This window comes from Vicugna pacos, chromosome 13 (assembly GCF_048564905.1).
Source record: "Vicugna pacos chromosome 13, VicPac4, whole genome shotgun sequence".
Classification (NCBI taxonomy): domain Eukaryota; kingdom Metazoa; phylum Chordata; class Mammalia; order Artiodactyla; family Camelidae; genus Vicugna; species Vicugna pacos.
In genome coordinates, this window is record NC_132999.1 from 27,791,438 (window position 1) to 27,803,654 (window position 12,217).

Sequence of the window (12,217 nt, forward strand, 5' to 3'; positions counted from 1 at the left end):
TCTCTGGACAAAGACTGGAGGGCAGGACTCAGAAATCAGGGTTCTGGGACATGCATGATATCATAGGGCGGGGGAGTCTCTTCTTTTCCTCCCCCAAAGGCTACCCAAGTCATCTTCTTTTGTTCTTATCCTCTCCCTGTGAGGGAGAGGAAACTGAGACATCAGCAGACTTACTGTGTAGCCTTGGGCAAGCCACTCCACCTCTCTGAGCCTCAGCTTCCCTACTTATAAGACGTGGACAACACAGCCTATGTGCTACTGTAACTGTTGACTGAGCCAACACTGAAGACCATGCGCATCTCACAGATTTGTCCCACAGAGCAACGGCTGCTCCTGACTTTTGGGCATCTCCCACGAAGAAACACTCAGTGGGGAGAGGCAAGCCATGTGGCATTTATAGTGAGGATGGCTAGGGCCATGGCCACCCCTGAGGAGGGCTGGGGGCTCGGGGACATCACTGCTTCCAGGACATCTTCCAGGAGCCCAGTGCCTGCATGATCCAGGAGCGCTGCTGGTGGGAAGTGGGCAGGTTCTCACAACTAGGGCTCCAGCGGTGCATGGTGGCCGGGTCACACACCCACGCGTCCCCGTGCGGCAGTGGCCAGGAGTTCTGCCAGCAGCTGGCCAGGATATTGTCCTGGGCCTGGGCCGCATAGATGCACACTGATGCTTCTGGGTCATGTCTCAAGTTTTCCAGAGCTGAGTTATGGGGAGAGCAGATGCCACTTGTTAAGACAGGTTCCCACATGAGTCTCACAGCTCATCCTTCTCACTTCACACCTTGGCTTAGGCAGTCTGCTCAGCATCCCCTCATCTCCCAGCTCTTCAAATCGTTCATGTCTTTCAAAGCCTGAATCAAAACCTGCCTCCCCTAGGAAGCCTTCTTGGACTACCCCAGCCTACCTTCATGCTCCCATCAGATTCGTCGGTTACAAAATTAGCCTGCCCCCTGAACTACTCAGCCTGCACTGGTTTTCTAGATCATAAGCTACCCTAGGGTGGGACTGTGTGTTCTGTGTCTTGGTGACTGCATAGTACCTAACATATACTCGCCTTGATAAATACTAATACAACTGGACTGAGCTGAAGTCCCTGGCCTGGGGCCACAACCCTTCCCTTTCCTATTAACCACTGTGAGCCTACTCCTTCTCTCACTGGCCCCTGAAATCTCACCAATGCCAGGCATGACTCACCCGCTTTGACTTCATTCAGACGATCTTCCGTGATGATGCTCTCCATGCAGGGGACCAAGGATCCTTGGGCATAATCCAAGAGGTGAGTGCATTCTCCTCCCAACTCCAACCCCCACCCTTGGACCAGACTTCCTCAGAGAAGCTCTCCCCATCCCCCTCCAGCCCCGCAAAAGAGGACACAAAAGGAAAATTTCATCTTGACCCTGGGACAGATTCCCCGAGGAGGGTCCTAGGAGAGGTGGCAGGTCCAGCAGGCAGGGATGGCACCAAGACAGGGTCAGGAGCTGGGCTACAGCTGACTCTGACAGGTGGCCCTAGGTGTTCCCTTCCCTAGGCTGGTCCTTCGTGTCCTCATCTAAGATTCAGGGAGGTGCTGCCTCAGCACCACCTCCTCCAGGGAGTTTGAGCCACAGTAACATGGAGGGTACCAAGGGCCTCACCTACCTTCCAGGCAGGTGGTTGGCAGGATCCCTGGAGAAGCTGAGACCCAGTTCCTTGGCCACCCATTGCTCAGTGCTCCCCTGCTCCCAGCCCGCATGCCCGGCTCCCGCGTGAAAAAGGCCCTTCCCACACTTCTTTGCCTGGCTAATCTGTCCTTGAATATATGGTTTAACATAGCCGCTCCTCCAGGAAATGTTAACCCTGCCCCAAGCTAGGTTAGGTGCCTCTCCGGGTTCCCAGATCTCTGCGTTTTATCTGCATATACCGTGTCAAATTTTAATTGTGATTTATGACCATCTGCCACCAGACCAGGGGTTTCTTCACCTTAGATCCACTAGGGTGGGGGAATGGGAAGGGCAGTCTCTGAGGATCTTTAAGACATGTGTACAAGTGCATGCATTTATGCGATTTTCTGGAGAAAGTATTCATAACTTTCTTCAGGGACTCACAAAAGATCCCTAGCCCACAAGAGGTTAGGAATCAGAACACCACACTGGGGGCATATGCAGGCGATACTCAGTTTTGTTTTCCCAACATAGGCCTGGACACAGAGAAGACTCCCAGGGTGTTGAACCAACATTTTTAGAAGTGATTAATTTGGAGCAAGATTTAGAGAAGTCAGAACCTGGAAAATAATGTCACTGTGTGAGAAGTTGCCCCTTGTCCTGAGCATTGCTCCTCTGTCCCAGAACTGATCATGTTAACAGCCACGCGCCACACCTCCCCACCCTCAGCCATCAGCATCACCTCCTGAAGGATTCTTTGTTTTTCTGGACTAAGCGCAGGGCCTGACACAGAGTGGAGGATCAATCGATGTTTGTGGCATAAACAATGAATGCATGCATGGATGACCGCATGGGCGCAAACCTGCAAGTGAACTGGGGGAAGGTACTACAGGAAACATCGCTTCACAAGGTGGGGGGTTGGGAATGTCATCCTCTGAGCCTCTTTGCAGCAGGGTCTCCTGGTCCTTGAAGTGTGTGTGGCTGTTCGGGGGAGGGAAGGGGAGTAGCCAAGAGGAGACAGCATGTGATCAGAAGGGTTCTGTCGGGGGATCTTAAGTGTAGGGAATCTATTTGTTCCCCTCCCACCAGAAAGGCAGAGGTTGGGACTGTGGGAAGAAGAATGGAGGTGACTAACAATGAGTGAGCATCTTTATGTGCCAGTCTTCACTTAAAAAAAAATTCTCAAAACAAAAATAAAAAAATAAAAAAATAAATGGAAAAAAAAAAAAAACAAATAAAAAAGAAAAAAAAAATTCTCATCCAGTCCATGAAATAGGAGTTGATCCCCATCTTTCTGAGGATCTTACAGATCTTACAGAGGAGGCTCAGTGGGAGTAAATGATTCAGGTAGGGTCACCCAGAAAGGGGATCATGGAGCTGAGATTCTGGCTCACTTTTCCACTGTGCAGCTTGGCGCCTCCTGCCATGGTCAACAGCGGGCTCCTGCTGGGCCTGGAGCCACACTGTACTCAGGAGGGAAGCAGCAGAAGCCAAGGTTGTCATCTGCACCAGGACTCCAGGCTGAACCCAGCCTGTGGCCCACTCCCCAGGCAGTGATCTCAGAGGAGGGAAGCCTTTCTAACTTGCACTATGACTGCCTGCTGGCCAAGCCTTGTCCCTAAGGGGAGGCAGCCACCCAGGTGCCGGAAGGGCAGCCACTTCCTTCCAAGGGGAGGAAGCAGCCGGACTAGTTCTGCCAGGGCAGTTTACCTATGAATATGACTGCAGACTTCCGGAGGGAGGCCCGGGAATTCTTGGCGTACTCCAGGCTCTGGCTGAGAAATGTGAAGGCGCTGTCTCGATGGGTGTTCACCTGGGACAAAGAAAAAGCCTGAGAGAGCTGGGCCCTCAGAGGGACTAATTACCTATCCACTCCTCCTAGGAACAGGGACCCTGTCGGGCAGCCAAGCCATGGCCCCTTGTCTCCTAAATATCTCTGCTGCCCTTTCTGGATTCTCCTCATCTTCTCTCAGCTGATTGCAACAATCACTTCAGTGGTCTTCCTGCCTTGGGTATCTCCTTTTTCAAGCCCTCTACCTTTTGCAGCCAGAAGGTAGGTTCTAAAATGCAAGTCCAGCCAGAGGTAAGGATGGACATGGCATGTGAGGGATATGACTAAGGAGACAGGTATGACCAGGGTGAAGTATTCAAGTTACAGAGCAGTGGGGAAAAAAAACTGGAGACTTGGGTCTTAAAAGTCCTTGAAATCCAGACAGGAACAGGGCTTCTTTTAGCACTAAAAAATAGGAAGCCAGCATTCATTCTTAATAGAGCAATGACAAAGCAATATTTGGGGCAAAATAGTCTGACAGTGGTGTTCAGGTTAGGTTTGATCAAGTAAAAACTAGGGGGCAGGCAATCAGCTAAGATAATGTTGAGGGAGATGAAGAGAAGTCTGATCTGATCACTCTCCTGTTGATAATCTGCATGTCAGGGAGTAAAATCCTAGGCCTGGTGTGCAAAGCATTCATGATCCTGTTCTTTCTCAGCCTCAACTTCCACCACCACCTAGGAATAAAGAATGCACAGCTGCCTAGCAGATGTATAATTTCAGTGTTTAGATTTCATTCTTCCTAGCTTCATTCTGCTAAAGATTTTGGATTTTCTATTTCTATATGGTTTTTGACCTCCCTCAGTTCAGGTTCTGCCTCCCTGCCCCCCACCATGTACAGTATGCTCCACCCAGGTGGTGGCCCAGCTCTCTCCAAATGTGCATGCTACAAGCCATTGTTCTGATTGGAGTGCCTTTCCTCTCTTCTTCACCTGATGAATTCCTTTTCATTCTTTGAGGATCAGCTCAGAAACCATCTCCTCTCTGAAGGCTTCCACAACCCTCAGGCAGAGCTGAGCCCACCGCTCTAGGTGATTCTGCAGCATGTTGCACAGCTGTTGTCATGACACCTATGACACTGTGCTATAATTATTTATAATGTTTATATAATTTATATTTATAATGTTTATATATATTTATATTATATATAATATATATATAATGTTTATAATGTGCTATAATTATTTATAATCCATCTCCCCTGCTGGATTCAGAGCTCCCTCAAAAGAAGGGGCCATCTCACTGAGCTCAGAGTCCTCAGCATCCTGGACAGAGCTTGGCATGGCCCAGGTGCCCAGAAAGTGTTGGATGAATGAATGAATGAATGAATAGTTTACAGATCCTTTCTTAAAGCTAAGGCTAGAGAGTGACCTTCATATGAGCAAAGCTGTTGATGCCTGGAGAGCAAAGAAGAGACTGAGAATCCAGAGGGATCTAATCCAGAGGTCACAAGCTGGCAGCCCACAGACCACAAGTGGCTGGCAGGGTAGTGGCCAGCACAGTGCTTTAAACAAGCTAAATAATTAATGTCTTATAAAAATCTAGGTTACTAGCTTTTCTTGTAGAACTGGAGGTGCTGGCAAGAGTGAGCTACCTGGTGAGCTGAAGCTCTCCACTTGTGCTTTCAACAGAGCCTGGGCTCTCCAGGTTGCCACCACCCCACCACTTACATGTCACTTATAATCATTATCTGCCTGGTCACTGATCACAGTATGTATTTGAATTAGAGACCCTGGCCAAACACTTCCTCCAAGCCTCCTTTTCCCCCTGTAAAATGAGGTCATAATATTAGGCACTGGATTGCAGAGGTTTTGAGCATTACTGATAATGGCTATTGTTGCAAAGCAATAATCTGTTACTTTGTTTATTTTTGTTAGGTTGGTTGGGGATGGGAATGCTACATGCCCCGCTCAGATCTCCCTTAGGGTGTAAAGGATTTATTTCCCTTGCTACAGACTGCCTCCACGGAAGAGAACTGCTGGTCCAAGGTCACATCCTTTCCTAGGGTGGCTGGTACCCAATGACAAGTGGACATAGGGGTGTAAAGACCTGATCCCTGACCCCAGTGTAGGGGGGTCTCGCTGTAGTGTTGGCTGGGACCTCCCTGAATCTATGCTGCATCTTGACTCCTCCCTCTGCCACTCCTGCTCCCTGCCCTCCCTTCCACAGGTATTGCTTCCAAGGATGCTCCCTAACAAACCTGCTCGCTAATCTCTGCCTCAGGGTCTGCGTCCTGGGGAAGGCCCCCTATGATAACAGGGTAGGTAGATGGGATTAGATGGCAAAGCTTCCCAGTTGTTATGCAGAGGAACCAGGCTGTGTCCTGCAGTGTATGTCACCCTGTGTGTGTGTGTGTGTGCATGTGTGTATGTGGGTTTGGCTCGCTCCTACCTTAAGATGTTCTTCCGTGTTACCTGGACAGGGAGTTCTGTGGTTAAATAAGTTTGGGAAACAGTTCCTCCATGAAACAGAACATCTCAGAGCTTTAATGTACCAATGGCACTGCAGATCTCCAAAAGAAAGATGACAATGCAGTACTTCCCAAACTTATTTGTCTTGAAACTTCATTTCTCCCCTGTGGGGCATATCTTGTAGGTCTGGTGTTGCAGGGAATACACACTGGGAATTGTTATTGTAGAAAAGGAAGCCAGTGGATCCCTTCAGGCAGGGATATAATACAGACTCGTGTTTTAAGCAGCCCGCCCTGGTGGCCTAGGTGGGGAATGAATTGGAAGAAATGAGATTCAAGGCGGGGGGACCCATGGCCCAGGTAAGAGATATTCATGACCTGAACTAAGAGTAATGACAGTGGGGACAGGGAGGGAAAAACAGATCCAGAGGGATTTAGGATATTTAAGATCCATCAACTATGGAAGGTGAAAGGAAGGAGTCTAGGATGATTTTAGGGTTCAGCTTTGGAGATCTAGAGGGACAGAGCAGAACTGAAATGGGAAGGCCGTGTGTTCAGAGGAGACATGCTGAGTTTACAGTGTGTGACTCATCAGGGGAGGTGTCCAGTAAGCCACTGGAGAGAGAACACCAGAAGTAGGGAGTGAAGTTAGAGACAAAGATGAACTTCCAGGGACCAGCAATTTGGAGGTGGCAATGGAATTATCAGTAGGGATGCTCATGTTAAAAGAAGGAAGAGACAAAGAAAGAGCTGGCACCTCCAACATACTCATAAGGACCCACTGTAGCCTTGGAAGCACTCACAAGGTACTTGCAAATTTTGGTCACTGTCTGCTGCCGGCTGTCCCAGGGCTTCCGGCTGTAAGCTTTTTTTGGCAATTCCCAAGCCATGAAGCAAGAACAGCGGAACAGGGTCTTCACACATTTCTGGGGATCAACAGGAAGAGAATACCAGAGCTGTGGAGTTCCAGGACAGCTGGAACATGTTCCAGGGGGAAAAAAAACTGGGAAACTGGACTTTGGAAAAGCCATTCCTATTTGAAACATCCAAATGAGGTTGGTTGTTTCAAGGAGAAATACGGACATGGTACCTTTGGAAAACAGACTTGGCCAGGTATAAATAAACTATCTCACAATGGGTTGTCTGTGATTCTGGGTGAAGTTCTGTAAAGGGGAGTGTACCTTCAGGGCTCGGTGCCTGTGCACACTCACCTGGCTCACCTTGGCGTTGCCCTCTTGCATGGTCAGCAGCAGGGGCACCAAAGTGTTTACCAGCTGCTCTTCTGTCTCCGGGGTGCAGGGCGAGCGCAGCTTCTGGACCACCTTGCCATACAGGTTGATGCAGGAGGAGCGCACATCCTCTCGTGACTGGGGCAGATCCAGAGGCTCAGGTGTGCTCCATCCTCTAGGAGACTGCCTAGACCTCTGCACCCTACGTGGAGGCACATGGCCTTCCTTCCACTCATTCTGAAGGCCCCTCCAAGTGCAAGAGGCACTGAGATGGAGAACAGCAGGGGCCAACTCGTAGGGCTGATCTGGGGCCAGCATCCCCCTCATCAGAGCCTAGGTCCAGAGCTCTGTCCACTCTTCCCAGCCACTAACCTAAAGATGCCTTAGTGCCAAGTGGAAAAATATCCCCATCTGCCACGACCAATTAAAAAATGTCACCCTTCTAGGTGGAACAATTACAGTGAGGCAAGGCTCTTGGGAGACTTGATGACACAAGAAGTGCTCCCTCTCTGAGAACCAATTAGACAAGGAACTTTCTCTGTGCAAAGCAATTACAAAAAGACACAGACCAGTTGGAAAGAGTGCCCCTTCCCCTGGGCTGACTTGGCCCTGCTCAGGTCCCAGCGGGTCAAGGGAGCTATTACAGGCCTCAGAGTACTAAAGACCCGCCCTCCACGTGTCCCTCCATCCTCCCGCCCTGATGGGATTTCTTACATCACTGAAGTGCGGCAGCAGGATCTGCAGCATCTCCACATAGACCGAGCTGTCTCTCAACTTCCGGTCCTGCCCCTTGAAGATGGTCTTGAGGTTGTGGACAGCCTCTACCACCAGCAGCCCATCCACACTCTTCAGACCCTTCACCATGGAGGGCAGAAGGGCCTGCACCTTGGCGGTCTGCAGGGAAGGAGCATTTGGGATGGAGGCTCCTACCTGTGCTAACGGGCGGGAGACCCAGCCTCTGACTCACTGACATGAACTTGATGAAGGAAGTTCCACCTCTAGGCCTTTGCTTATGCTATCCCACTTGCCTAGAATGCCCTCACTCCAGCTACTCCTGTCCTCAAAGCCCACTTTGGCCTCACTGACTCCTTCCTAGCCTGGATGCCTGAGGCTCTTTGTTGTCTTTCCCCTTCCTGGCATTATGTAGATGATACCCTGCATTGGCTGTTAGCTTTCTGAGTCTACTTCCCGTGCCTTTGTCCCTCTATAACATGAGCTGCAATAGCACATAGCAGAGAAAAGCACAGCACTTTTTAAAATGCTAATGATACACCAACAATCTGGGACTCAATTTCTTAATCTGTAAAATAGAAATAATTACTGCCATCCCCTTCCCCTCCTATATACGCCACCTTTAAGGTCATTGTGAAAAATCTAGATTTAGAAACTATTTTTTCCTTTGTTTTGTTGTTGTTGTTGTTTTGTTTTGTTCTGTTTTGGGGGATAATTAGGTTTTATTTATTTGTTTGTTTGTTTGTTTGTTTGTTTGTTTGTTTATTTATTTATGGAAGTCCTGAGGATTGAACGCAGGACCTCATGTATGCTAAGTTTGAGCTCTACCACTGAGTTATACCTCCTCCCAAGAAACTACTTTTAAAAGAATAAAGTATATAGGGAATTATTAAGGGGTACTCATGTCACAGGTGGGACAATTGAGGCAGAAATGAGCTCTGATTCCAGCCACCAGCATCTGAGAGCCAAGCTCCATTCTTTCTCCAGTTGGGGGCCTGGCTGGGTAGGCTCTCCCCTGCCCTCCACTTGCCTTCTCAGTCCTGTGGGCCAGAATGACGAGGCCTCGGATGGACAGCACCTTCATGATGGGGTCCTGGTGGTTCAGGCCTTCCGCCATCCGCCCCAGAGAGTATTCCTCAGGGATCCGCCGCACCTGCTCCATCTGGAAGAGCTGAGGGAATAAGGGTAATTACTCCCTGGGTCGAGGGGCAGGGCAGCCTTCAGTGTCCCCAGGCACTAGTAGTGCACACTGGGTGACCAGGGGCTGAGAGTGGGGTGTGAGCGATTGCTGTCTGGTCAGTGCTGTCCAATGTGACATACATGTGTTACGTTAAATTTTTCTAGTAACCACATTAAAAACGTAAAAAGAAATAGGTAAAATTAATTTTAATGATACATCTTATTTAACCCAAAATACTCAAAATACTCATTTCAACATGTAATCAATATAAAAATTATTAATCTATTTTACATTCTTTAAAAGATTTTTGTAACCTAGTCTGAAATCCGATGTGAATTTTATACTTACAACACTTCTATTTACAATAGTCTTAATTCAGACAGCTGCATTTCTAGGGCTGAACAGGTCCCATGCAATGGCCAGTGGCTACTGTATCGACAGCACAGGTCTAGTTAATAATAACCACTGGGCTCTCTGTCTCCACCCAGCGCTCAGTGTTGGTGACCCCGAGTCTGGTCTTCTCTGCCCTGCTTCCCTCTGCCCATTGTGCTCAGTGAGCTCCCCCACTCAGATTTTAACTGCTCTCCCTGTCCCGAGGCACATAACTCCCAAGTCTCCATCTCCAGTCTCAGCTTCTGTCCAGAGCTTCCAGCTTAGACAACCAACAACTCACCAGACATCTCCACCTGATGTCCATCAGCACCTCATGGCACAGCTGAACTTGTGACTCTCCAGCTCAGAGCCCTCTGTGATCCCTCTTGTCTTTCACCCACCAACCCTGCTTGCCTCTGGGCCCTCTTTCACACCTGCTTACCCTCTAGCCTGCACTCTTACCACCAACCAGCCTCTAATCAAGCTGCCCCTCATTCACAGAATGACCCAGGCTGTTCTGTGCCCCTGGGCAGGCAGGATGACCACCCAATAGAGATCACAAGAGGAAGGCAGGGGTGGCAGTTAAGAGAGTGGGTTTTCCAAGTGTCTGTCGACGGACGAATGGAGAAACAAAATGTAGCATGTATATACAATGGATATTAGCAAGCCTTAAAAAAGAATGATATTCTGACCTGTGTTGCAATATGGATGAGCCTTGAAGACACTATATTAAGTGAAATAAGCAAAACACAAAACAACAAACATTGATGATTCCACTTATATGAAACCTAGAATAGGCAAAATCACAAGGCCAGACAGGAGATTGGCGGTTGCAGGGGCTGAGGGGATGAGGGGAGGTTATTGTATAATGGGTGCAGAGTTTCAGTTTGGGAAGGAAGATGAAAAACTTCCAAAGATGGATGGTGGTGATGGTTGCACAATAGTGTGAATTCACTTAATGCCACTGAACTGTACACTTAATAATGGTTAAAATGGCAACTTTTATGAGATATATATATATATATATAATTTATACATATTTTGTAAACCCCCACACACACACAACTAAAGAGAGGGAGTGTATTTTAGAGCCTAGGTGTCTGAGTTTGAATCCTGGATCTGTCACTTATGAGCTGTGTGGCCTTAAGAAAGTTACTTAAATCTGTGCCTCAGTTTCCTCCTCTAAAGTGGGCAAAGGAATAGTATCTGCATCATAGGATTATTGTGAGGATTAAATGAATCAATATGTGTAAAGTTCTTAGAAGATGCCTGGAAGGTAGTCAGTGCTCAATAAATGTTATTATTTTTAGCAAGTCTCCCCTTCTGCGTCCAACCCTACCAACCTTCTCCTGACCCATCTCTCCCCAGCACCCCCTCCAGTACCTGCATACACTCACTCAGCTTAGATGTCTCTTCCTCCAGGAAGGCCTCCCTGATGCTCCCCAAACCTAACACATCCAAGACTTCTGTTTTCCCACCACAGCTTGAATTGCCTCCATCACAGCACAAGCCACTCTGTGGTATCCCATGTTATAACTGGAGTGTCCTCTGTCTCCCCTGCCATACCAAGAATTCCTTGAGGGCAGGGCAGAGTCAGATTCATATTTGCATCTCCAGTCTGGTACGTGGCACATACAGGTGCCCAGCAAAGATCAGCGGTTGCCTGGGGGGACTGGGGGGGTCTGGGAAGAGTGGAATGGGGTGGCAGGGGTGAGGAGAGATGGGAGGGAGGTGGGAGGGAGACCTGTGAGGTCTTTGTAGTCAAGACAAATCATGTTCAGGAGAGACTCTAAACTGTTAAGTACTGTTTGCACAGGAGAAGTGACCAGCAGTATGAATTGAAGCCTATGCTCAGGGGAGGGCCCTGGGGAGCCCCTGCCCCGTGCGCGGGGCCCAGGGCCCAGTCGGTACCTCCACGAAGAAGGCGGTGGCAGTGATCTTGTGCTTCTCATCGCCGTGCTCCAGGAGTGGGATGAGCAGGTAGAGGATGCGGCACAGCTCCTGGCAGGAGTAGTGAACCATGGCCCTGGGGGTGGGGGGGAAGCAGTCCGCTCAGGTTCTCCAGCCCTGGAGGGACCTGCTGGGTGGGGGTCTGGCTTGACACTCAAAACTCTGGGCCAGCCCGGGTCACCTGGGTTCCTGTATCCCTAGGATTTACCACCTGGGCAGGATCTCAGAGGCCATTTGGTCCAAGTGCTTCATTTTACAGATGGGAATACTGAGGCCCAGAGTGGGAAAGTGACTTGCCCAAGAGCACAGAGCAAATCAGTAAGATAGGCAGGCTTAAGACCCCGGAGTGCACAGGATCATTCCAGGAGGAAGAGGCAGGAAGGAAAGGATGTGAGGACCACCCACCAGGCACCAGGCAGCAGCAAGAGGCTTTCAAGTTGTTATTGCATTTGATCCTCACCACCCTGCTCTGAGGCAGGTTACTGCTGTTATCCCCTTTCATAGGTAAGGAAACTGAGGCTTTGAGTGTAAACTGCTCAAGGTCACAGAGCTCAATCCCCAACCCAGGGCTCCCCACTCCAGCTGCCTCGTTCATTCTACTAAACCAGCAGTTCTCAAAGTGTGGCCCCTGGACCAGCAGTGTCAGCATCACCTGGGAACTTGTTAGGCATGTACATCATCAGGCCTCCATCCCAGGCTGACTGAATCAGAAACTCGGGTTGGGGCCCAGCCACCAGTGTTTTAACAAGCCCTGTAGATGATTCAGATGCACACTCTAGTCTGCATCATGCTTCATTAATCCATGAACCCAGGACAGTGTGCCAGCCATGCATAGAGTTTGGAATAAGACAGCCTGGGTTCAAATTCTGGCCCC

General features: G+C 49.2%; 1 protein-coding gene across 10 annotated transcripts in view; it reads right to left on the minus strand.

Moving 5' to 3' along the window:
• Positions 1–373: 373 nt before the first annotated feature.
• MROH7 (maestro heat like repeat family member 7) overlaps positions 374–12,217 on the minus strand; it is a 50,999-nt gene continuing 39,155 nt past the window's right edge. For 4 of the 10 annotated variants that reach the window (XM_072974377.1, XM_072974381.1, XM_072974376.1 and 1 more), the window contains 9 exons: positions 11,305–11,419; positions 8,872–9,012; positions 7,824–8,003; positions 7,092–7,247; positions 6,684–6,806; positions 3,350–3,452; positions 3,034–3,102; positions 1,194–1,256; positions 374–699 (listed from right to left, as the gene is read on the minus strand). In XM_072974377.1, coding sequence (XP_072830478.1) covers positions 455–699; positions 1,194–1,256; positions 3,034–3,102; positions 3,350–3,452; positions 6,684–6,806; positions 7,092–7,247; positions 7,824–8,003; positions 8,872–9,012; positions 11,305–11,419 — 1,195 coding nt within the window. In that variant the 3' untranslated portion in view covers positions 374–454. Of the gene's footprint in view, positions 700–1,193; positions 1,357–3,033; positions 3,103–3,348; positions 3,453–6,683; positions 6,807–7,091; positions 7,375–7,823; positions 8,004–8,871; positions 9,013–11,304; positions 11,420–12,217 lie in introns of those variants that run through there. The other 6 variants (XM_072974383.1, XM_072974380.1, XM_072974379.1 and 3 more) reach the window with 5 other exon arrangements.